General features: G+C 38.1%; 1 protein-coding gene across 16 annotated transcripts in view; it reads right to left on the bottom strand.

The window, feature by feature from the left end:
• The window catches only part of PARD3 (par-3 family cell polarity regulator), a 481,499-nt gene that overhangs the window by 397,444 nt on the left and 58,687 nt on the right, over nucleotides 1-25,368 (bottom strand). For all 16 annotated transcript variants that reach the window (XM_080384293.1, XM_080384294.1, XM_080384283.1 and 13 more), the window contains exon 2: nucleotides 8,526-8,627. In XM_080384293.1, coding sequence (XP_080240419.1) covers nucleotides 8,526-8,627 — 102 coding nt within the window. The remainder of the gene's footprint in view (nucleotides 1-8,525; nucleotides 8,628-25,368) is intronic.

Below are 25,368 nucleotides of genomic sequence, written 5' to 3'. Positions count from 1 at the left end.
CCATGATTTGCAAGCATCACCTTTTTGAAGAGTAAAAATAAGCAGACAATTCATCATTATGTGTGCTTTTAAACCATAATGTCTCAAGAAAAAAATATGTCCTCTAAAACTTCTCGAAGTATCTGCAGCGTTTGACAAAAATCACAGGTATTCTAATATATCATAAAAACTGAAGTCAAGGCAAGTCTGAAAAACTTTTGCAGATGGCTACTCTTATGATATATTCTAATCATGTCTGTTTGCACCAAAAAAAAAAAGCAATTAAAACTAAGAACGCGCAAATAAACTTTAAAAGTCCACTAAAATGCATCTGACTTTTTATCAAATACCAAGTACAATCCTGATCACTTCAATAAAAAGCACATCAGACCTAAAACAGGCCAAGAAACAAAACAAGAATTATTTGAGTTAACAAAAGGATTTCCAAATAAGAAGCAGTAAATTACAAAGAAAATTTGAAAGGACAGAGGTCCTTAAAATCTTTAAAGATACAGAAGAACGTCTGGATTATATTTATTCATAGTTCCCCTAAATACAAGAATCTACAGCACTCAACAACCAATTTTTAAAACAAAACATAGTGGTTTACACATAACACGTGTGTAATGTAAAGACTCCTTTCATTTACTTTGCTAATGAAAACTTCAATTTCATTTGATGCCCCAGATCTTGCACTGAAAAAGACAAAGAACATTCCTCAACGTCACCTCTGATTTTAGTCATCTACAGTTTGCTTCTTCCATCCTCTTTTCAAGGCTGAGAGTCCTGGTCCATTTAGACACTGCTGGCAGAGAAGCCTTTAATCTATACCTGCAATCAATGCCAACATTTGCTCTGTGCTTTTGCTATTTCTACAAAATATTTTTGGTAGCTTGGTTTGTGGCTGGAAGGAGTAGAGGGCTCACCACCAGCATGTACAGCACCAAGATCCCATCACCCATCCCTTCGGTACCCCCGTTGTTTCACCACAGGGACCACTCTAGCAGCTGCATGGCTGCTGGGCAGCCTTGCTGCACTGAAAGGGAAGGTCTCAGCCCACTCATTTTCCCACTCTCCCTCTTTTTACTTATTTCACACCACAACCACTCCCAGCAGCAAAGTCCTCTCCCTTTCCTCCTCAGCTTGCCAGATCCTTCAGTGAACTGATAATGCCCATGAAATAGCAGAGAAACATTTGGTTATTTTTGCAAGGAGGAGTCCTGTGCCATTTCAGTGAACAGATTTGCTAGAAGATGGGGTCCAAAGAGTGCCAGAGCCTGCACAAGGTAAGTGGCAGGACAGGGATGACAACATGGGGGTGAGGCAGACACAAGGACAAGCTGCTGGAAGCCTTCTTAGATCCTATGTCTCATAGAGCTGTACCTTGCAGCATAAGCCAATGCTTCCAGAGGTCTATTACAAAACCAAAAATATAAGAGCTAGCTCAGAACTCATTATTTTGTGCATTTAGTTAATGGAGCCTCTCTCTAAAAGCACATCACATCTGCCAAAATGATATTTCATCCACCACGTTATTCTCTACTCCCTCTGTATCACAGGATAGTTCTGCAACCCTTCATAACCAGCATTTACAGTCAACGTCTGGTTTCACACACAGTAATGGAATTTGTCACTCCAGTACTCAAATCTCCTTCCCTTTTTTCACAATCACGAATATATTGAACGATACATGCTCTATTTTCTGTCTTCCAATCAATTATGTATCCATAAAAACCCTCCTCTTATCCTGTGGCAAGTTTGTGGGTTTTTGACTGTACTAACCCAGACACTGTTGCTTAGGTCCGTCTTTCTGCTGAGAATATGGGCAAGTTTGTGAGGCATGACTTTCTCTTCATAACAGTGTTGTAGTCTTCCCCAGAATATCATATTCATGCACGTGCCTGCTTCAGAGAACCGTTTGTACCAAATCATTCCATTTTCAGAAGTCAGATTTACCTGCAGCTCTTCAGGTCACCACAGAAACTGATTTACAAATATACAAACGTCACTTCTCTCCTACCTGGGAATTCTTCATGCATTGCTACAATTACTTCAGTAATACAGGAAAGGAGCTGGGATATTGCAGTTTATCCCAAAAACAAAAAAATTATGAACAGAAATGTAGTCTTCACAGAGCTAGAAAAAGTAAATGATGATGAGATTAATAATTTGCAGGACAGTGCTGAAAGATTAAAAACTAAGAGCTACAGATGGGAGACAACATTTAGTTACATCTAGGATCTCTTAGTGATTGGAAAATGCACGTCTCCATTTTAATATGTTATGCTCAGTATTTCCTCACTTCCATGGGTTTTAGTTTCATCCATAAATACTGTGAAGTTATTTATTAGAAATACTACAAGCATTTTTATTCCATTATTTGACAGAAGGTAATATTTATATTTGGAGACTATTATTTCCAAATATGTCTTCATTAGATACAAGTGGGAATAAAGACCACACAAAACCTTCAGTTTTCTATTTTAAATCCATCAGCAAGACCTAAAAATCGTACTGACAGTAATAATGAGTCAATAGTGTTAATGCAAGAAAACCTAGTTAAAACAGGAGACGTTGTTTGAAACTAATTTGTCCGAACTTTGATTAATATCAAATTGTCAATCTCTAAAAATGTAATTAAAATAAAAAACACTGCATAATACTAGATGACATCAAGACCTCCTTGTTAAACTTTACTCTTTGAATTTTTTAACCACAAAATAATCACACAAAGGGTTTCTATCCCAGTATCAATACTTTCCCAAGCTCAAGTAGTTATTTTAAGCTGTTGCAAGAAAAGAATGCCTTATGTTCAAAATGTGTTTTGCCAAGTCACTTATGAGTAACAACAAATTGTTTCAAGGTCATCCTGTTTTCCTGGGATGCAGGAAGGCAGTCACAGAACAAGAGGAGAGAAGCTGCACACTGTGGTAGAGCTAATCATAGCAGCAGTTGAAATTCAATTTGATGGGTAAGTTTTGAGTAAAAAGGAAGAAGGGCATACAAATCATGGTACTGTAAACACTACAAATCGCATTTTTGAGTAAATTTTCGGCATTTTTAGGTTTTGCTGTCAATTTGCTGCACTGGACATAGATGTTCTTTCATTCACTCCAGGTTTTTAATCTGTTAATGGCAGAAATAAGCTGCAGAGGTACAAGAAAAAGTTGCTGTTGTTCTCTACTCATTTTTTAAGGGTTAAATTCTTATGTTGCAGAGTCAAAGAGAATTCGAATTTAAATTCTGCTGTAAATTTGCTTAAGAAGCAGAGGCACCCAAATTTAGAACAAACAACACTACTTTTGAATATTCTGATTATGTGCTGATGGAAATCTAAAGATAACACAAGTTTATCTGTGCAACTTTCATCAACTTCAAAAGCTCTTTAACATTTTGGAGAGAATGAACAGACACAGGGTTACCAGAACCTTATTCTTTTTACCAGCACCACGTTGTCACTGTCTACCCAGAATTTACTACAGATAACTGTCCCTAAAGGTAAAGTGACAGGACCAACATCAGTAGCAGTGAGATACTGTAATCACAGTTCTCCAGTCCCCAGCTAGCCTTTAACCTTAACATCATAATGCATTTTCTCAAAATAGAGCTTATTTTTGTGTTGGTTTCAAGTTAACATTTGTTACAAACAAAATACAGTCATCCTTTCCAAACCCACATTTTGTGTATCACATGCCTCCCTAACTCAACAGCGCTTTCCAAGAGGAAGTAAACAAAACAACAGTACTATTTAGAACTGACCATCTGTTTAACACAAAAACCAAAAGTTCATTTCCTTTCCACTACACTGGGAAAAGCTCCTAATATGTCTTCATATTATGTGAAGGAGCTGCTCAAAGACTTTCTCCCATCACACTAGGAGCAAGTGGGCACTAAATTTATAATAGTATTAAGTCTCCATAGGTCTCTGAAAGCAGATGCAAATGAAGTGCAATTGATTACAGTGAATTTCAGCAGCAATTTGATTACTCAACGTAGTCAATTAACTCTATTAATGTTTACAAACTCCATTTCAGCACAGGTCTAGGAAATTAATCTCCATCCCATTCTCACCAACAGTATTGCACTCAAAACAGCAACTTCTTGTGTCTTTCTAGGAGGCTCAAAGGTATGTCTAAACAGCAGTAAACACCAACATCACCTTGATCTTACAGTGACCTGGGCCATACACTGCCACCACACACAGACACTGTGGCAAGCATGAAACTTTGCTCCAGACAGTACCAAACCATATCCCTCTGTTGTGTTTTTTTTTTAATCTCTGCACTCAGTGAGCACAAGTATAAATGATGCAGGGTCAAGAGCTGATTGAATATTTGAAAACAGTAAGTCTATCAAAGCAAGCCCATTCCTTGGTTTAGTGAAATAAACCCAGGCTGCAGTTCTAAGCATACGCCAAAATACAGTGGTTGTTTTTGAGAAGTGTTGAATTTATAAGCACAGTGATGGAAATTATAAACTGCTGATGCTTTCATATTTACAGGTTGCTATTCCCAAGCTACCAGAAACCTAATACGTTTGGACAAATGAATTTATGAATAACTGACATTAGGTTCATACCCGATGTTGTTTCAAACTAGCCCTACTTGCCCAGCTGCTCACCAAAAACAGTGGCTGTCAATAATAGATCCTTGTTGTTCTCTTGGTAAGGAAAGCCTCTGATTTTTCAGAAATGTAGTTACACCAAACACAGATTTTGATCTCCAAAGCTTTTCACTAAGCAACAGCCCGAGCATTACTATGCAGGAAAAAATTAAATATAATTGCACATAGAATTATTTTTTTTAGTTGTGCAAAATACAAGTGACTATTTCAGTGGAAATTCAACTGGGAGTACATACTTATACCTTTAAACAGGAGATTACACAACAATTTCCTAAGTATTTTTTTCCATGGAACAAGGGCCTAATAAGATCCTTAATAAGTACTTTCATATCACGCTTGAAGTACGAGGATCTCTGAAGTGTCTATGTGCCTCAGCCTGCCAGGAGAAACCATGGTTAAGGATGGTTGGGGTATTTATTTTCTTTTTCTTCAGTTGGTTGGAGGTTTTTTGCTGTTGAGAATATCTGCCTACTAAGAGCTGAACTGAGGTCATCAAGTATTTATCATCAAGCTGGAAACGTGTCAAGTTGACATATGTTTTTTGAGAGCCTTCAAACAAAAGGCTACTTTTACAAGTAACCGAAATACAAACCAAACTGTTTGCTAACCTATCCTTAAAATAGTGTTCTAATCACTAAATGCACAAGAAACCTATATTTTTAAAATAATGAAAATAGGTTATGCAGCTGACTAAAAGCAAGTTAATGGGAGTTACTTCTTTATTTCTGGAAAAGATGTATCGGCTATTCATCTGCCCAAACTTTTCAAGGAGCTTCCTCAAACAGCACCATACATGATCATACTTAGGACTGGAATGGATGCCACTATTTGAAAACAGATTCTTGTTTCTTGTGGCCAAATATTTTTCAAAACCAACAAAAACAAGACAATCCATTTGCATTCATGTATACAAAGACAGATAAATATAAAAAACACTGATGTATTTCCACTGAAAAATATCTTTCCATAATAAAACCTACAAAGTATTTGCACTGCAATCACAAAAAGTTTTCCAAGAAAAAAAATATCCAAGCGAGCATTTACTAGTTTTTAATACTATTACTCCCATTAACTGCATTAACCAAGTTTTCATCAGCAACTTCATGTGTAGTGATATTGTGTAATATAAATGTCAAAGTTGCATGCCAGCTAAATTAGAATTCATTATACACTTTCTGAATGATCTACGTCAAAGAGCTTAAGAAAAGCTGTTTCAGAAAGGAACAAACAGCTTAGCAAAATCAAATTTTCCATGTAGTTTGTTTTATGTTTTTCTCCTTTTTTTAAGGGGGAACAACATTGAACTTCACAAATTATTCCAGACAGCAACTGGAATCCATTCTGTTTTAGTAAGTGACAAGAGATTACCAAAATATAGGGACAGAAGAAGCTAAATTAAGTCACTCTACCATGCTGCATGTGAAGGACACCATCAAAGATACTTCTCTTATTCCATTCCGAACAGCTGCTGTCTCTCAGGGTCTTTGTATTTGTTACAGGATAGAACATTTTCTCCATGGAGACAGTGGAATAGGAGTAAATGTATTCTTTAATTCCTTAGAGTTTTATTTTACTAATATAGTTGACTATATAAAGCAATAACTCCATCAAAAGGACAAGCTGGTCCTTAGCTGCTTCACATTCTGTGTCATGCTTATGTAAAATGTACAAACAATTATAGCATAAAGCCAACATTAATAAGACAAAACTTATGTATATCACCATGAGAATGATCCTTCTATCTAGAGAACCAGAAGACAAACTGATTTTCAAAAGTACAGATGATAGGTAGTAATCAGCACAACAAACTTGTCTTCAAGAACTTCCTTGTGAAAATGAACATAGCTATTAGTGTTCAGTTTTGCAATATCCTGGATATTTTTGTGTGTTCCCCTCCCCCCCTAAAAAGAAAAGATATAGTGTCATGTTTAATTTTGAGCATAACTAATCCTACAGACTTCAGTAACAATTTAATTAAGTGTTTAGACATCATCTGTTTAAATGTTTTTAAAAGATATGCTGATGTGTGTATATATATAAAAGCTCATTAAATGGAGATATATTCAGAACCTTGCATTAATGAGACCTATATCAGGTTCTGTTAACACAAAACTAGTTAATACATTTGCTACAGAGGAAGCATAGAGTGCAGAGCTAACAACCCAAATCTAAAGGGAACCAGGAAGGTCAGCTGTAAAATATAAGATGGGAAACTGAAAAACAATGACTAATGACTGAAATGTTCGAAAAGAATCAAACCTGCAGGTCAAGTGAGAATGATTAATTCAAGGATATAAACCAGTACAGCACAGCATATTTATACTGCACCTTCATAAACAATGCTACAAGGTCCTACAAAAAAATGAAATCTAATTGTTAAGTGCTATCAGTAGAGACGTGCCAGATTCACAGAATCAGAGGATATGAGCTTGGCAAATGCAAAAATAAATACTACTAATTACTAGGTATCTTGTCCATCTATGTACAAAAACAATATTGTAATAATGGCTTTGCCTGTTTCAGTTCCAGTCAGAGTTTTTCAACTATTAGTCATGCACATAAAAACACCCACAGAGTTTCACTGTGAGGAATTACCCCACTAGAAGGTGGCAAGGCAAGGTAACAGCAAAGAATGAGGTCTTGAAGTCACCAGAATTCAAACTTCTTCTGAAGGGAGGAGCACATGAGGAGCTAAAAAGTGCATGATTCAAGTAACCTTCAAAAAAAAAATACATATATAAACACACACATATATATGTGTGTGTATATGTATATAATGACAACTTGCACCCGCCTCCTTGAGTCCTGTAAGTAAAAGTTAAACTAATCATGCAGCCGAGCACTTCAATATGAGATAACTAACTAGAGGTTTTAATTAGCTTTGCGTGAAATCTTAGCTGGGCACTATTTTTATGGAAGAAATTCCTGAAAACTCAGCACTGTTACTCTATACAACTTGAGTAATCCAAACATTTCAGACAGCGAGGAGTCTCCATGTCCCAAGACTCCTCACATAATTTTTCTTTATAAAGCCCTGGTTGAAATAACTGTGTCAAATTTTGTCACAAGAAATAACTGTGGGCAAAGTATTTATTTCTGAAAAATTAGCCTAAGAGTCATCATTTGGCCAGTTTTCAAGGAGCCTTCAGAATGCCTGTTGCTTCCAACAGAGGCAATTAGGATCTTGTCTGTGAAGGAGCAGGGTCCTGAAATACATTTCCAGACTGAAGTCTGTGTCGGGCTCAGACACCCTCAAGAGCTTCAGCAAACATGTGGCTTTGCAGAAAAAAGTGGTGTATTTACATATGACTTTACAGTCTGCCACAATATTTCTTACCTACCCTGTTTGAACATGTAATTCAAAGACACAAATATCTATAACCTCATCCTAACAGTCAATAACCAAAAACCTCTTAACTGACTGCAATCTAAATCTCTACTTAATAAAGCACAAAAGCACTCAAGACCCAGCAGTGTATAATTATTTTCTCAAGTTCTGTGTAACTAGCAGTTCCTCCCAAAAAGATTTCTGAAAAACAATCCACCAACCCTTCACAGTTTAAGAACAGCATGGCTTCTCGCAAATATCCAACTGGTAACATTTTTGCATGGTAACATGAATTTTTTTTGCAGTATTGTTCCACTGCATTAAGGTGGTTTTTTTTAAATTTTGCAGCCTCCTTTTCTTTCTTGACCTTTTAAAGAACCAAAGGATGGAAACCCCATGATTTCAATAAAAGATTTCCTGTACGTTTTGAAAAACCTAAGAGGAACAGACTTCTCACATCTATCAAGCAAGCTATATAAAAAACCTGAAAACCTCTGTACTGACTCCCACTTTTGGACACATGCAGGAAACACGGAACACTGATATACTGACATGCAGTGTGCGCTGAGCCACTTTCATAGCTATTTGTACTTACACGGTCTTTGTCATCAGCTACATCACAAAGAATGTCATCGAGATCTAAGATCCCACCATCCCCGTGTTCCAGTCTATGTACTTGTATCCAGTAGTTTGGATCCTGCATAAAAGGACAAGAAAATAGTATCAGGTATCGCATACGAACAGAATATTCCACCATACAGTTAACATCACAGTCCTACAAATGCTCGAAGTTAAAACATCCATTTAGGTCATATTTCTGTAAACAAATGGAAATTGAGACACAAAGCCAAAGTTCTTTTTTTAAATTGCCCTAGATTAGATAGATACTCTTTCCACTTTTATCAGTTCTGCATGAGTCACAGTCCCATCACCGACGCATAGGGAGGGGAACAGCATTCCCAGTGTTACTGAATATATGCACTACATAAAAGAGGAACACATCATCCTCAAAATAAACTATCTCAGACAGTGGTCAACATGCACAAAACATTACAGAACAGCCATAAATGTATTGGTTTGGGGTTTTTTTACAGGACAGCTATAAAAGGTACAAACAATATTTAAATGGTATCAAAGGGCTTTGTACCTATGCTTTGGTAGAGTTGGTAGATGGGATATATACATCTTAAAAGAGCACTTTCCACATTTTAATTAAAAATAGATACACATACACACACATGCATGCAAACACATACATATGCATACATATATGTGTGGGTTTGTGTATATGCATGTGTCTACCAGTAACTGGGAAGACTGGCTTTATAGTTTTTATTATAACTTTTGCTGCAAAACAAAACCATAAGGAATAAGGTGGTGTGCACAAAATGTCTTCTACATATTGCTGCATAACCTGAGTGTTGTTTAGTACTTAACGTGCTATTCTTAAAAGGTTTGTTTTCCAACAGGGGAAAGTTGCACTGTAAACACACAACCTGAACATGATACATAATCTTTTCTTGCTTCTGAAATACTCCCCCGTTAACAGTGCCAGTGCCCTGGGGTTTTACGCATCTAGCAGTAAGAGAACTTCCTTGCTTTTCATCCAGCAGGCAAGACTGTAGAAAGTGACTAATGTGAAGACTTTAGAACTTGCAACATCTTGTACAGTTCCTAACTTTCTAAAAATAGCAATTAGCATCACAATCTTTTCAGGTATCAGTGTCTAGAAGTCAAAAAAAAAAAAAAAAAAAAAAAAAAAAAAAAAAAAAACACCACACAAAACCAAACCGAAACCCACACTTGAACAAACAAAAAAACCAAAACTCACCCAAACTAAAATGAAACCAAAAAACACTTTGAAAAAAACCCTTCCACCCTTAAAGAACTTGAAAACTATTTGATTTCTTAAAGGATGGAATAGAACAAGAAACGGGACAGCCAGAATTTCTCTAAATCCATATGTGTTTTTAAATCTTGACAGGACATGCTGCATGAAGAAGCATTAAGGGATATTCATTTTGGGTTTAATATCCCAGAACTCTGTTTATTTGCATGTGATATATATGCATAGGTCAAAGATTTCAGAGAAATTTGATAACCATGAAACTTACTTCATTGTTTGTGTAAGTATATCCACCTTAAGTACTGCAGTAAATCATCATCATCATCAGATGTTCGTATTTCAGAATTGCATTTTACAGTCATTAGGCTAGTCATTTCAGAAATTAAATTACAGATTTTTTCCTCTAATTTCTCTAAGTATTAAATATCATCACCTTACTTTTTTCTAAGCAACTATTTATTATACAATTAACTGATTTTCCTAGTATATGGCTTTTCCCCAAACAACACTTACTATTGCAGCACATTACAGAATATAATTCAGCATTCATTTTTCAGTGTAAAAATTCAGCATTAATTAAAAATAGTACTACGTTCTTCACATTGTCATGCATACAGAGGTGCACATATAGCTACATAATACAAAAATTTACTTTGTAAAAAAAGGTATGTAATGTAAATACTAGGATAAACTTTTAAGTTTGTAAGTGTTAGTGGAGTATTCAGACACAGCTGGAAAAAGCCTTTTGCACACAGAAGAAATCCTTCAAAGTTCCTTAATTCTAAACAAATTCTAAAGATATGTCCACTGAAGAGGTTGAGGTGTCTTTCTAAACTCTGCTCTCATGCGAAAAGGAAGGAGAATCCTTCCTCATCTTTCAGCCCCATTACAAAAGTCTCCTGTCTCTCATACCTACACCAGAGACTGAAACACAGTTGGGAAGACCTAGGGTTGGAACACACAACAAAACTGACACACTGGGAAGCATCTTGCATTCCTAAAGGACTTGATTCAGGTTTCCTCTGCTAATTTTTCCATCTCAAATCCAAGTCAGAATTGAACCATAAGCCAGGTTTCACTGCAAAATCAGAAATGGAAAACCTAGTTCAGGCTTTAGGAGAGTTCTGTTCCCTCATATGTCACACACTTCACCATTTTTGTTTGCATCACTTCCTCTTCTTACTGAAGAATGGAAACCTTAAAAACAGAGAACTGCAATGTTGGCTCACTGACTGGACTACATCCACCAAAATAAACAGCACACAAATTGAAACTACAATTTCAGAATTCCTTATCCTCATGTTTTTTCTTCCTACCAGAAGTATTTCCCACCTCCAAGGCAAACGTAAGAAAACACGCACGATTATAGAATCAATAGTAGAAACACCCACTTCTAAAGCATTGTTGTGCTATTTCAGCATGGACAATCTACATTAAAAATAGCTTTGATATATAAGCTGCATCACTTTTGCTAATTAGTTCCTTTAAAAGTTTCTTGATATTGCATAAGAAGTTTTAGATAGACTTCATTTTTCCTACATCACCTGTTTGTTGTGCCATAGCCTGAACTGCTCCGGTCGCTTTTCCTGTCAGACAAGGTCCTGATACAAAACAATATGTTAGCAAGACTAGGCAAGAAATATATAAAACTAGTTTGGCAAGAATTTACTCTGGCAGGATTTGGTAAGTAAATATGAAATAACAATGAAACTTTTCATTAAAGCCCTCTGCAAACTTCACAGAGCAGTCCTTCTCTTGAGGCCTTTTTACCCTGTTAAAGGTTTCACATAAATCAAGGATTTAGTGGGGGAAGGCTTGGGAGGGGTGAGGTCGGGGGAGGGGGGGGGGGGGGGAAGTACTCACATTGGTTACACTGTACTAAAAAAAAAAAAAAAAGAAAAAAAAAGAAAAAAGTGGATTTACCATGTTAAGAAAATCCAGTTATTTATGGTTCCAGATTGTAACAACTAATTCTATGTATTAACCAACCAAACAATATACATAGAAACACCCAATCTGCATAAATGTTCACATTTAAATTCCTATTCTGTGTTCCTTCTACAATGAATATATGTTGTATAAATACGAGTCAGTTTGTATGCTCTGTTTGCCAAATACAAAAGAAACTGAACCCAAATTACCACTGATTTGAATTCAAGTACTACCACATCGACGTTACAAAGGTATCTGTATTCACAGCTTGGTCAAGTTGTATTTCTCGATCGAAGCCAGTAAACAGACACTCATGATTGCCTATGCAATGGCAGCAATACAGTCTTCAAGCATTTTCTGGAGCAGTCAAAAATACTGTTTTGGCTTAGACCAGTTACTGAGTCATAAAGTGGAAATTGGCAATTACCAAAGTTTACTGGAGTTTACACAACTTCATCTGCAGGGTAAACTGGTCCAATCACCCCTTCAGGACACCCAAACCACCTCTGGGGTCACCCTCTCTGGGTGGCAGCGCAGCGCTCCCAAGTGAGATCTCAGGAAGGAGGGACTGGTTCCAACACTCCCCCACAGAGAGATGACCTGCTCAGGCCATGTGCAACAGGGTGCTTACAGCAACGAAAAAGAAAATGTCTTCTAGTTATAAAACAAGAAAAATGCAAACTATATTGAGTCTACAAAAGTCAGTTTGTATAAAGATGAAAAAAAATTACTCAGAAGCTTTTCAAGAAACCTGCTTCAGAGCTGTTCTCATTTAAGAAAGCATCCCAGAAGCAGACGCTTTAGTGTTGTTTCAAAACTGAATTTGTATATTACAATTAGATTTCCACAGTTTGCCAACAAAACAAAGCCACACTTATATTCTCTCACTGTTATGATTGTGTAAAAGGGTAGTGCACTCTCCAGATCTGTAATACATTTAGAGATATAAAAACATGCTTTGATAGAAAACTCATTAGCTACACTGCTCCACCAATGTGTAAATTAGCAATGTGCAATTATTTTTTAAAAGCTGTATAGATGCCTTTGTCACTAGTTCATGCAGAAGAACTAGCAAGTTCACTTCATTGAATGAAAGGATAGAAGTAATGCTAAACCTGATTTATAATATCTCCATTTAAATATTGCATCACTCAGCTCAAGTCTAAGCAAGTCAGATCTCCTGTTTCCTGTGTACACCCATTTAACTATTCTACTTGACTATGATTATAAAGGTACTTACAATTTAAACTCATGAGCTCTACATTTTCTGCTCCAAAGACCTCTATAATGGAAGATAAATGTTTGCTAAGTGAACATCAGCACTGAGAGTGGAAGCAAGAGCACACTACAAAGGCAGTAAAAATGCAGCCATTCAATATTCTGTTTATTCCATACAACATGACATCTCAACAACACAAAGGAAAAACTGAGAAAACCATTTAGTCTAAATAATATCATTCAGTATTCTGTAGCTAACAATTTTATGTTTCCACATAATGAAAACAAGGACCATATGTGGAAAACAATATCTAGAAAATGGAATGGGTTCTGCAATGGGTTCTTATTAATGGCATAGAAAGATTTCTAGTTCCTTTAGATCTAAATAAGTGTACTGCTTTTTGCAAACGTACCCTTTCCAAAAACGTATAGAAGCCTTTAACATAAAAAGCTACAATAAATAAGATTATTCTTTGAAATATTTTGTCCACATCATACCAGAAGAGCGCACCTCAAACTTCTTAGAAGTAGCCATGTATTTAACAGAAAGAAGAAAACTGGGTTCCTAAAAAGCCCAACTTACAATTCTTAGTATTTATAAATTATGCCCACTTCTATGATTTAATCTCACCTGCCCACCAGGAGGATGTCCCGAAGCATCAAAAGACTACTTTATGAGTATGGCTGCAATTACATAGTTGGGGGTGGGATGTGAGGGGATAATTTCTTGTGTTTGGTTTGAAGCCCATCCAGAGAGCACTACTGGGGGGAGGACAACAAGCCCATCCCAACTCGGGTTTCCCAGCTGCAGCTTTCACTGGGGTGCAGACCAACTGTAGTTGTCACTACAATTTATTACACATCTTGAAATCAAGTAATCCAGTTTAAAACACCTATATTTTCTAGTCTGGTCAGGCCAGGAAAGTATTTCTTGCCACAGAGCAGTGTCTGGGGAAACAGACTGACTTTGCCAAGCTGAGCTCACCAAGGCTCTGTGCCTATCAGAGATCATCCTTCTAAAACTGAAATGATTTAAATTTAGATATCATTTATGGCTTTTTGCTTTAAGATCATTTTCAGTACACAGATCCTTAATGATTTTTAAAAAACACTGTCAGCTGGAGAGTCATGCACAGCTACTTCAGTGTAACTCTCAAAACAAAACGGACTCGCCACCAGGACGAGTGAAAGTGCAGAAGCAGATCCAAGTGTGTCAATGTAACTTCTCATTCATAAATGAGGAGATAAAAGGAAAAGTAAGTATATGATTTCAGTTTCTGCTTAAAATCATCTTTAATCTAAGACGACACGGCCACGTATGTGGCTATGTTCACTGTTTTGAGTCCTCTGAGAACAGATAAAGCCTTTGTGGCAAAAGAGTACACACAGATCAAAACCAACTAAATCATCAGGCTGGGGTGTGTACTGGACTTGTCTGTTCAGCAGCGTATGGCACTTGGGCGTGTTAACATAGTCTGAAAGGAAAATAATGGTTAATAAAAAAGGAATATATCTGACAATTTGCCAGTGAATTAATTCATTTCCCTGTCTAGCTCTGTGCTGCAGGAGGGAACCGTCAAAACAAGCAGTTAGGTGCCAAAGGAAAGCCATGAATGCTCGCAGTGTCAGCTGGATTCCAGTTACGTTCCACAGCCCGATAAGCTGGCAAGAACAAGTCCACGGGTTTGAATTGCATCTTCTTCCAGTCACCTGTCTCCTTGAATTTCAGCCACAAAGACCTGCTGCATTACACACGACAGCAGCAATGAGAAAATCAGCTTCAACGACGATTGCACTCTCTAAAGTCTTGATGCTGCATCACAGACAGTTGGCAGTAACAATACAGCATAAGTACATTCACCATCTCTGCAAGGGCACAGGCTGGCAAAATACTTAACATTAACGAAAGTAGCTCCATAGCGCTCAGAAAGCAACTGATACCTGTAACAACTCTTAGGTTACCAGGTGATGAGTTCACGGGACAATTACCTTTTCCATTTGTGACCACATTCAATCTGCAATCACTCCCCTATACCAATTGTACAGCACGTTTACTCCACCTTTCCCTGTGTCCCATGAAGTCAAGAAAAACAGGGCTATAGAAGACTACAGAAAACAGCCAAACTCTGTACAGTACAAAATAAGCTGTAAAACTGCTCTTTGTTCTGGGGGTGTACCAAACTAACATTAATTTCTTGGAATTTTGTATTGCTGAGAAATAGGGATACACACACAGAAAGGTTATAAATCGTGCCATTAGCAGCAGGTTTGGTCAGGGATTCAACTTTTTCAAAAATACAAGTGTATATAAAGTGTATATACACACCAGGAGGTATACACTGAACCCAGATACAAAAGTTATGAAAAAAAGAGAAAAATATTGAAGTCTGCTCACTGAAGCATCTTGTTCCACTTTTACACTCATCAATGCTTTCCCAGCCTCACTAAAAAGGGCTTTAATTTACCAGAAATCCATGAAAGACAAAATCTGAACATCTGGCCAATATCACTCTAAGACACCGAAATGTCAGAAAGGGTGTTAACAAAGTAAAAAAAAAAAAAAGTTAGGTTTTACATGCATGTTCATTTTCAACAAAAAATTGATCACATTATCACTTTCAGTACTCACCATATTAGTCTGACAGCCAAAAAACTGAGCCAATTAGTCATTCACTTCAGCAATTAAATGTCTCCTAAAACCCACTACATTGAAATAATATGGTCAGTAAATCACTGGAACACTACCACATATGAAATTGTGATGCATTACTGCTGGGGCACAAAAAAAGTCTCAAGGAACTACTGGATCTTGCTTTAAACAGGAAAAGGCTGGTATTAAAAATGGTAAATTTACTTTGGCTGTTAGCCATCACACCATTTGCGTAAGCCTTCAAAAATATATATATATATATGTGTGTGTGTGTGTTTGTGTATATATATATACATAAATGAATCTCTTACTCTTCTGAAAAGAAATGGTGATTTCCTAAATCTGTAAGGAAAGTAGTCTGAGATCTACTCTAGAGCTACCCTTCCTGTTTTCCCACCCAACAATTTTCCAGACAAAATATTGTGTCTTAGGATATGCAAATTCTTCCTACTAATGCATTACCTCCATGCATCACAGAAGTCTGGATTTTATTTATTTTTTTTTAACTTACCCACTTTATCTAGAAGCAATCTCTACCAATCCATGAGAAATCTATCACTAATTATCTTATATCACTAAATCAACTTTCCTATGTGCTGCATATTTCAGATATCCATTAAATATCACATCATCTCCATGTGCCCCAGTAACCAAAAAGCACAGACTAATTCAGATTGGACGGGACCTCATGACATTCCAGAACTGCTCCTGCTGAGCAGAGGGGCATGATCCCTTCCCCTGCCGCCCAGCCATGCCCTGCTGACCCAGCACAGGGCGCTGCCTGCCACCAGCCCCACAGCAACTCCAGCCACAGCTCCAGCCTGGGTCACTGCACTGGACTCCTCCTTCCTCAGTGCAGGACTGGGCATCATTTAGGTTGGAAAAGACCTTTGAGATCAATTCCAACCATTAACGTAGCTACGCTGCCAAGTCCACCACTAAACCATGTCCCTGAGTGCCACATCTACATATCTTTTAAATACCTCCAGGGATGGTGAGTCAACCACATCCCTGGGCAGCCTGTTCCGATGCCTGACAACCCTTTCTGTGAAGTATTTTTCCTAATATCCAATCTAAACCTCCCCTGGCACAACTTTCACATATTACTTGGGAGAAGAGACCGACCCCACCTGCCTACAGCCTCCTGTCAGGGAGCTGTGGAGAGCAATAAGGTCCCCTGAGCCTCCTCTTCTCCAGACTAAACCACCTCAGTTCCCTCAGCCGCTCCTCATCAGACTTGTGCCCCAGACCCATCACCAGCTCCGCTGCCCGTCTCTGGACACGCTCCAGCATCTCTACGTCCCTCCTGCAGTGAGGGGCCCAGAACCGAACACAGGATCGAGGGGCAGCCTCAGCCGCACCAAGTGCAGGGGGACGATCGCTGCCCTTGTCCTGCTGGCCACGCTGTTTCACATACAGGCCAGGATGCTGTTGGCCGCCTTGGCCACCTGGGCACACTGATGGCTTATGCTCAGCCGGATGCTGACCAGCATCCCCAGGTCCTGGGGTTCTGGCTGCATTTCACATTGGCTCCTGGAAGCCTAGTCCAAAAATATTGCACTGAAAACATTGCTCATCGTCAAAACTAATGACTTAGTGACATTTCTTCACAGCACACAGCTCTCTAACCACTAGGAGGTGCCACCACCAAAGGGCAGGTCCAGGCTCCTGAGCAATTTGCAGATGCCTGGACTCTGCTGTTAGCATCAAGTCAGGCACCCACAGAAAAGAAGTTATTTCGTGCTGCCACTAGGATGCATGTGGCAACCAACCTTGAGAATTAATAAATGAAGAATAAAGCTTTACATCTGGCTATGAAAGGTGAACACATTTTCACCATGACTACTGATTCTTTATGCTGTGCACAATTATTTTCTGTTTGTTGCGGGAGGAATTAAATATTTGAGAAAGATATACTGAGTGGAGTGACATTGTATCTCTGAGCTCCCTCATGTCCATGCTGTGAGCACTGAATAACACTGTCCTGCCCAAACTGCAAAATAAAACTTTCACATGGGATTTATTCCTCTGTAGGAAAATAGTAAACATCCATCCAAGCACTGTCACAAACTCCACAAGTAAGGTATGAAAAAAATGCACTTTTCAGATTATTTTGCTGTAACAGAGCTTATTCCATAATCTGCATTAGAATATAACCAATAATGCAACAAAACCAGTTCATCAATTACAATTTGTAATTATTATTATTATTAACTCCAGGTGACAGATATGAATTAGAATAATGAAGCTCATGAATATATAGTGAAAGGTACTGAGTATAATGGTGCACAATCATCTATGCAGGGAGATTAAAATTTAGGCAACAACTCTGAAGAAATGCAGAACGTCTTTGCATTGCAGCTTGACAAATGAACCATGGGTGAATTTGATGAAAGAGAGAAGCGTTTTCTGTTCCTTCCAAAAGCTTATCTCTTTACCTCCATCCATCATTACAGCACTGCTTGGATTTAAGCTTTCAAGTTTTTTTCAGCCATTATGATAGCTCTTCAAATTCAGTACTAGGTTTGGATTGGAATAATGGATTTTACTGGAATAACCATCCACATATGTATGTCTGCACATACATATATATTGTAGGCTGACACGTGTGATTGATCTATGTTGATTAAAGAAGAAATAAGTGAGTCTGATAAAGCATTTCAAGGTAAGACTTAGGACAGCAGAAGTATAGTTGTCTACACTAGTGACATCCAGCATGAGATGAAGAAATTAATTTATTTCAGAAATGTACTAGAAATAAGATTTCCATTTGGGGCCATTAATATCAAGCACCATCAAAGATGGAAACAACCAATTTTGATATATGCTCCCAAGCAGGCACAGTCAGTTAATCATGTACTATCTGAACTCTAAACAACTATTAATATATAGAGTTGCAAAACCATTATTATATACAGTGTCTCACATTTCCAACATGCTGTAAATTACAAAGAAAAAATACAAAACGCCTCTCCTTTCCGATGACTGCATTATTCCTTTAGGAGTTTCTAAGTCAAGGATTGGTGGGTAGGACTTTGCAATATAAACAGCTTCACTGAACCATGCGGAAGGAATGCACAAGTTATTTGAATCACAGGCAAGTTTATCTTTATTTAGGTTAGTTATGATCTCTTATGTTTTTGATAGGATTTAGAGCCTTAGCATCCCAGGAGCCTTACTCTCCCCTGCCACCTCATCAGCCATGCACAGGGGCACCCATGAGCTCTCCCTACCCCCTCCACAATTCCTTTAAGTGGGGGTGCATGTCAGAGGAGATCCCCCATGCTCCCTGCACCACACCACCGCAGCACACATGAGCAGCAGGTTGCTTGGGCACCACCTGCTGCCTACATAGTAATTCCCTGTCCCGTTTCAAGAAGCATTGCATCTGTTGCATCAAGCTGGTATATGGCACAAATAAAGTGGCAAACGTGCTGAAAAACACCTACAGATCAACACTGGGTCCTAGAACCCAGAAGAGATATGAGGAGCATTTCTACTGATTTGTGTTGTAGGAAAATCCTGCTAATAGTGAGTGGGGGACTGAAAGGTTCAGGAGTTTCCACTGTGCCCTATAAAACTGTTCCCAGGACTACAAGTATATTCCTTTCATTTTTTTTCTCCACATCTGTGTCTGCATTTTAGCTCATACAAAAAGCTTTCCACATTGCCTAAACAGGCTGACATGAGACCAGAGGAACCCTGCACACCACCAATCTCACCCGTAAGGATCAGGCACCTGTGGAACATACATAACTTTGTTTAACATACGCCTCTGCACACACACAGAGGTGCCTCTGGGTCAAACCCACCAAGGAAAATTGGTTTCCAGTTAGCATCTGCAAAAGCAATGTGGAAATAATCATAGTAGCGTGTTAATTTATCTGTTACATACTTTTCAAGATATTTTAACCAAAACAGGCCTTATCTTCATCTCTGGGGAACCGTTTTTAGCAACAATATTTAGCTATTATTTTTCCAAACTGCCCAACCTTTTTGAAGCAGTATAATTTCAATACTTTCTTGTGGTACTGATTTAAGCATGTAGTCACTCATTTCTAAACAAGCCCAGGGTTTTTCTGAAATTTTAAGAACAATCACTATATAAACTCAACTACTATAATCATGATTATTTTACAAGGTTAAATAAAAAACAGATCTGATGATCTCTTTGGATTCAGGGTTCTGATTGCTGCTAATCCAGAGCAGGAACTGTAACGCAGCACTTCACATTATGGTGCTTTAAAACCCGAGTCCTAAAAATCACAGTCTCAAGAATTATTTGTTTTGTTTTCAAATGTATTCATAACTTCTAAAGATAAAGACGTTTTTTAAAAAATAGATCCTGAGGTAACCTTAGGTTTGCCATGGCTGTACTCCTACTGTCTGACCATGCTGCAAGGCCATGTTCAAGATTAAATGCAGTTAGCACCACAGCAGGCTAGATACCTGACCAGGAAAATACAGAATTAACGCTGAGTGCTACCAACTCCGCATTTTACCTCTCTTGCTATTTCAGTTTACAACCATGTTTTGTTCAGAGGTCATCAGTTACAGTTCCTCATTGTAAATCTGCAATAATCCTCCTTTTCAAATCAGTAAGTAAGCTCAGGTCTGGTCTAGGCTTGAGGTTAGCCCCATCTTAACCAGAACAAACCAGAACCCCACTCCCACACTTTTGGGTAGTGATGAGAGCCCATAACAGGAAAATCTTAACTCCTCTCCTTGCCCTGAACCCTCTCCTTCCCAGTGACTCTCTTCATTTTCAAACTCCTCCCGCAATCTCATTTCCAGTTTCGGACTTTGGTATAAATACCAATAACCACCTGTCCCCCATGGCTGACAGGTACACTGCAACCTTCCCTCTTCCTCTGGCTTCTCGAAACCCACTCTTCTCCATTACCCACTTTTACTTATGGCTCATCATCACTTCCATACCTGGCCAGCAGGAGAAACAGAAAGCATTTCCAAAATGTTAAAGCAAACACAGATAACTATTGGGAAAAAATTATTTAAGAGCACACCTCTTCCATTTACTACACCAGTATTCCTTCCAAACTGACACTGCAATACCCTCACAGACCTAGCTGCATTAGTGCCCATCAACATAAGCTAAGCTTGCCAAGGTAAGCCCTGAAAATAAATCCACTAATGCAGGAGGACAGGGGTTAGCATTGAAAACCTCCTTTCACTTCCTTAGTTATCTTCTCCCTTGTCACCTCCAGCGACAGCAAGCAGCTAACAGCAAGCAGTACACTGAACTCTAACCCATTACACATCTTTCAAAATTGCTTAAATCTCAAACAGCATGTCTGCACTCGTCAAAATTAAAGCAGAAGACTTTATTAAGAGAGAAGCAAAACCAGCTAGTCTTCCTGACCAGAAAAGAAAGCAACAAAAAATAACCATGAAAACTAGTGAAGCAATGCCAAGCCCTGTTTTGAACAAAAGATAAACCTTCAAGTCTTCTCAACTGAGCTTTGGGTATATCGTATAGCAAATTGTAAAAACTGCCTAATTTTTCAAGCTCAGGGCACTGCAGTTTGTATCTCCAGAGGTTTTGATTCATGTAAGAATGATATGACACTTCAGTGTTCTCAGACACAACTTACAATGTGGTCTAAACTAGAAATTCCCATCTTCGTAACAAAGTCAACCTTGGCAGAAGATACAGAGAAATTACTGCAATTGCATGCAGAGTAACAATGTTAGAAATACACTCAAATGCACCGTAATATTCCATCTAGAATTATACCTTCAAGGCCTGTAAAACCCAGGTAATTATGTTTCTCCTCTTCTGTTACACAAATTAGAGAGTATCCACCTCTTGGACAAACCTGAGTTTGAAACCTCATTTCTAGTTCTTCATGTGCTTTGAGAAACTGACTTTACTGAAAATGTTTTCAATGTAACAGTGTAATTATATTACATATATATACACAGACACATATATATACAGAATCTGAGAATTCTTCACAACTAATGGCAAAAATAAATTTCACATAGGACTGATTAAAAACAAAAAGCATGTTTTAAAAAACAGTATTATTCATTTATGTCCAGCACATATGCTCACAGAAAAGTAGTATGTTTTGAAGTACTGCAACTTCTATTTTCTGTACCCAACTCCTTTAAAACAAATACTGTATATTTGAGACCAAGAAGAACAAGCAGCAAAGTGTGCCAAAAAAGCTGTAGAAAAAAAAAACCCAAACAAACAAAAAAAACCAACCAACAGGTTCTTAGAAACAAACAAATATTTTTTGCCCAGAAAACACGTTTATATTATTCACCTGACAACTTTCCAATTGGTGCCCCACCAAAATAGAGACAGAAGAAGGTGCTAGCATCTCTTGTTACCTTTGAATGATCAGTACATAAATGATGCTGTTATGCACATTAAGACAGTGTTTTAGGCTACACTTAAAAAAAAAAAAAAAAAAAAAAACCTGCTTGCTTTTCTGTAACATAGTAGAGCAAAAAGAAAATAACATGGTAAATAGAAATAGATTAAAATATCGCATCTTTCTGTCTGTTTTAGTGTGTGTTTTAGACAGAATACACTAACAGCTCTGGAGCCAGTACGGCATCAAGCTAACCAACGTTTTAAACCATTTCATCTAAGCACAAGCCTCCATTCACGTATTTTCGCAAAACACTTCAAATTAATTGATTTAATTTTGCAAGTTTTCCCCTCTAGCAACAAACGGGCCTTTGTTTTGCCTCTTCTCTTCTACATTAGTAGCAACAGCACTGGTAAAAATACAATGAAAGCTGCAATAGCTGGGATAAAAAAAAAAAATCCCTCATTTTTTTAAATAGCAAGATGTCTGGACTGGCAGAAGCTTGCGAGCATCAAAATAACAGCCTTGTGTGTGTATACATACACACACACACACTCTCTCTCTTGTATATAAAACCCACTCTCCGGTTCTAAAAGCCAAGAATACTGTTCTTAAAGAGGGAACCTACCACAGAAGATTTTTGTATTTTGATTCTCACCTTTCTGTCACGCTCTGTTTTGATTCAGAAAAAGAATTATGTATGCTTACACAAATGAAAATATTTAGTAAATAATTTTCAAAAGCCAGAACATGCAGTTTTTCTCTAGGAACAGGGGGCTTGCTTTCTAGTGGAGAATTCTTCAACTCAGCAGAAAGTCTTCCAGCTGCTTTTACATGCTTTTTCCTACAGGCAAGTTACTCGCACCGGTGTGCAGACTAAAGCCCCAGCACACGTGGGACAAACCAACTGCACACACAAGTCGGTTATATACAACACCTAGATCGCCAGCTGGGGACTGAGCTGCTCCATGGCTGTAGCAGACAGGCTGCTGCAAGAATTCCCAGGGAAGATTCTAGTCTATATATAGTGGAGAGGTCATGAACTTTCTTTCTTTGGTAAGACACGGAGCAAGATCTACCGGCTGCAAGCTACAGATAAAGCTGGCCAGGGGCCTTTGCTATCTTCGAAGTAGGCAGCTTTTCCTACTCACAGCCCCATACCCCTTCAAAACTTAAGGGAGGAGGGGAAGAAAATCAAAGTTTTGCTGGATTTTTGTGCACCAGCGCTGAAGAAAAGGGAGAGGCAAGAAACTTATTCATTTAGCCCTCAATTTAAAAACCAGACTGTTTATACGAGCAGATGTAATAGATCGCATGGCCATAAAGTGGGTGGGGGGACACAAGCAGAGCACACGCACAGCAGCGCAGGAGGGATTACACTCACTCGGCTGTTGTGAATCACACAGTGAGTCACAGTAACACCCTCAGCTAGGCCAAACTTCTGTTCCAGTTCACACGCACAGATTTCATCAGGTTTGCACTGAGCAGTAAAATTCAGCCCTAATAACATTTTATTTCGCTCGTACGTGTTCAATCCTTCCTATTTTCTAAAAGGCTGATTTCATTTCACGCTGTTCTTTTACACAGCATGCAGGTTTTTACCCTAGGAATGCAGTTCCCTTTCTGTACAACACAAAAATTAGCAATAAAGTAAAATTTCGCCATTTGAAAGAAGATAAGTATTTTAGACAGCTTAGAGTTACTAGGAATCCTCACCCTTAGGAGAAAGTTTTCTTAAATGCAAGCTTCTTGAAAATGAAATTTGAAGTAAAAAAGTCAGGTTTTGTAAAGCTTTCATTTTCTAGGATATACACCAGTGTCAGTGATTAAGACATCTGAGTTGAAAGAGATGAGGCTCCGTGGAATGCTCTGCAGAGTGTGAGCTTGCTGGCTGAACCTCCTACTTCCCAGCTAGGCAACCTGCCCCACAGAGACTCCATCTCCGAGACAGCCCTCTCATGTATTTTAGGAAATAGTTTTTACAAAAGCTGCCTCTTGCATTGAAATGCCATAAAAAACTGACTTATTTTCACACAACAGAAAATTAATTCCCTAGCTAGTTCTATTACTTAAAACCACAGTGGTTTCAAAATTTACTTAGTTTTAGGAAAAAAAAAAAATCAAACAGTCTTGGACTCAAAACTTTCAGACCTCTCAAGCTCATACAAAACATTCTTTTCAGACTGAGTATATCAGATAAGATCAAACATAATACTGTGATAGTCAAACATTCTCCTAAATTATAAAGACAGGGGGAAGGAATATATATTCTCTCTGGAATTTTTCATGCTTCCTATGAGAAGTATAATCTCATTTTACATACGATAGAACATACTCAAGCTGTTCTCTGCACTGGTCTGTAAATAAGAGTAAAAGCAGACATGTTTATGCTACTTATTAATCCAGAACAAGCCATATATTGTAACATGAAACAAACCAATTTGAATTTAGCACACTGATATTTTAAAATTACTTATACCCTCATAACATATTAAATGTAATAAAAATTCTTGTACTTTAAATTTTAAAATCAATCTTAGCTGGATGACTCATTTATAGACATTTTAAAAAATTTTAAAAGAAAATACTTCCTTGAAAGTATTAGTAGTCCACCACATCGCCTTTGATAAGCTACACATCTCTTTCAAGTTCCACCGGGAAAAGAGCATGTCTTCAAAATAGCTACTCTTCCAAACAAACAAACAAAAAAGTGCTTAAGCTTTCATACTCACATGTACTCAAAAGACCAAGGTTACACAATTAAGATCAATATATCAATGACATACATCAGAAATAGTTCCATAAGTAATTATGTCTGCATATGTTACTCTGTACAGAATTATTCAGGATGCAAAATTTGGACCTTGGTCACAAATGAGAAAGATGCCTGTATTTTGATTCATAGCACCATCTTGATCAAAAAGGATAAAAAAAATTCCCAATTACTTTCGCTTTAGGACTGTCAAACCTCAAAATCCAAAGACATTTAACTGCAAACCTTTACTCTGAGCTCACCTTTTTTGCGTGCATCAAAAACACGCGAGGCTATAGGTGCTTACTGAAAATGTTTAACTGAAACAGAGTTAAGGTGGGGTGCCCAGAGCGCACCCAGCTCAGCTCAAAGGTACAGGCAGCAGAACTGCAGTTGAGCAGCAGCATGGGCAGTGCTGCCCATGACGTTGTGGTGATGCAGAGGAGAAGCTCAGTGAGATGTCCCCCTCTTCCTCCACTCACAGCTTATTACTGACGTTGCCACAGTAGCTAGAGATTTCAGTGGGAACCAGAGTCCTGCTTTCCCAGAGATGGACCATCTGCCTGGAAAAACTTACAGCTCATAGCTGATCTACTTGAAACTATACTGACCTACCTGACTGAATTTCCTAAAATTCATTTAATTATTTCCAGGTCAGATTGCATGTGGACAGGGGTGTCCCACAAGTAAGAGGTG

This window comes from Falco punctatus, assembly GCF_963210335.1.
Source record: "Falco punctatus genome assembly, chromosome: 4".
Taxonomy (NCBI): domain Eukaryota; kingdom Metazoa; phylum Chordata; class Aves; order Falconiformes; family Falconidae; genus Falco; species Falco punctatus.
This window is presented reverse-complemented; position numbering and strand designations above follow the sequence as displayed.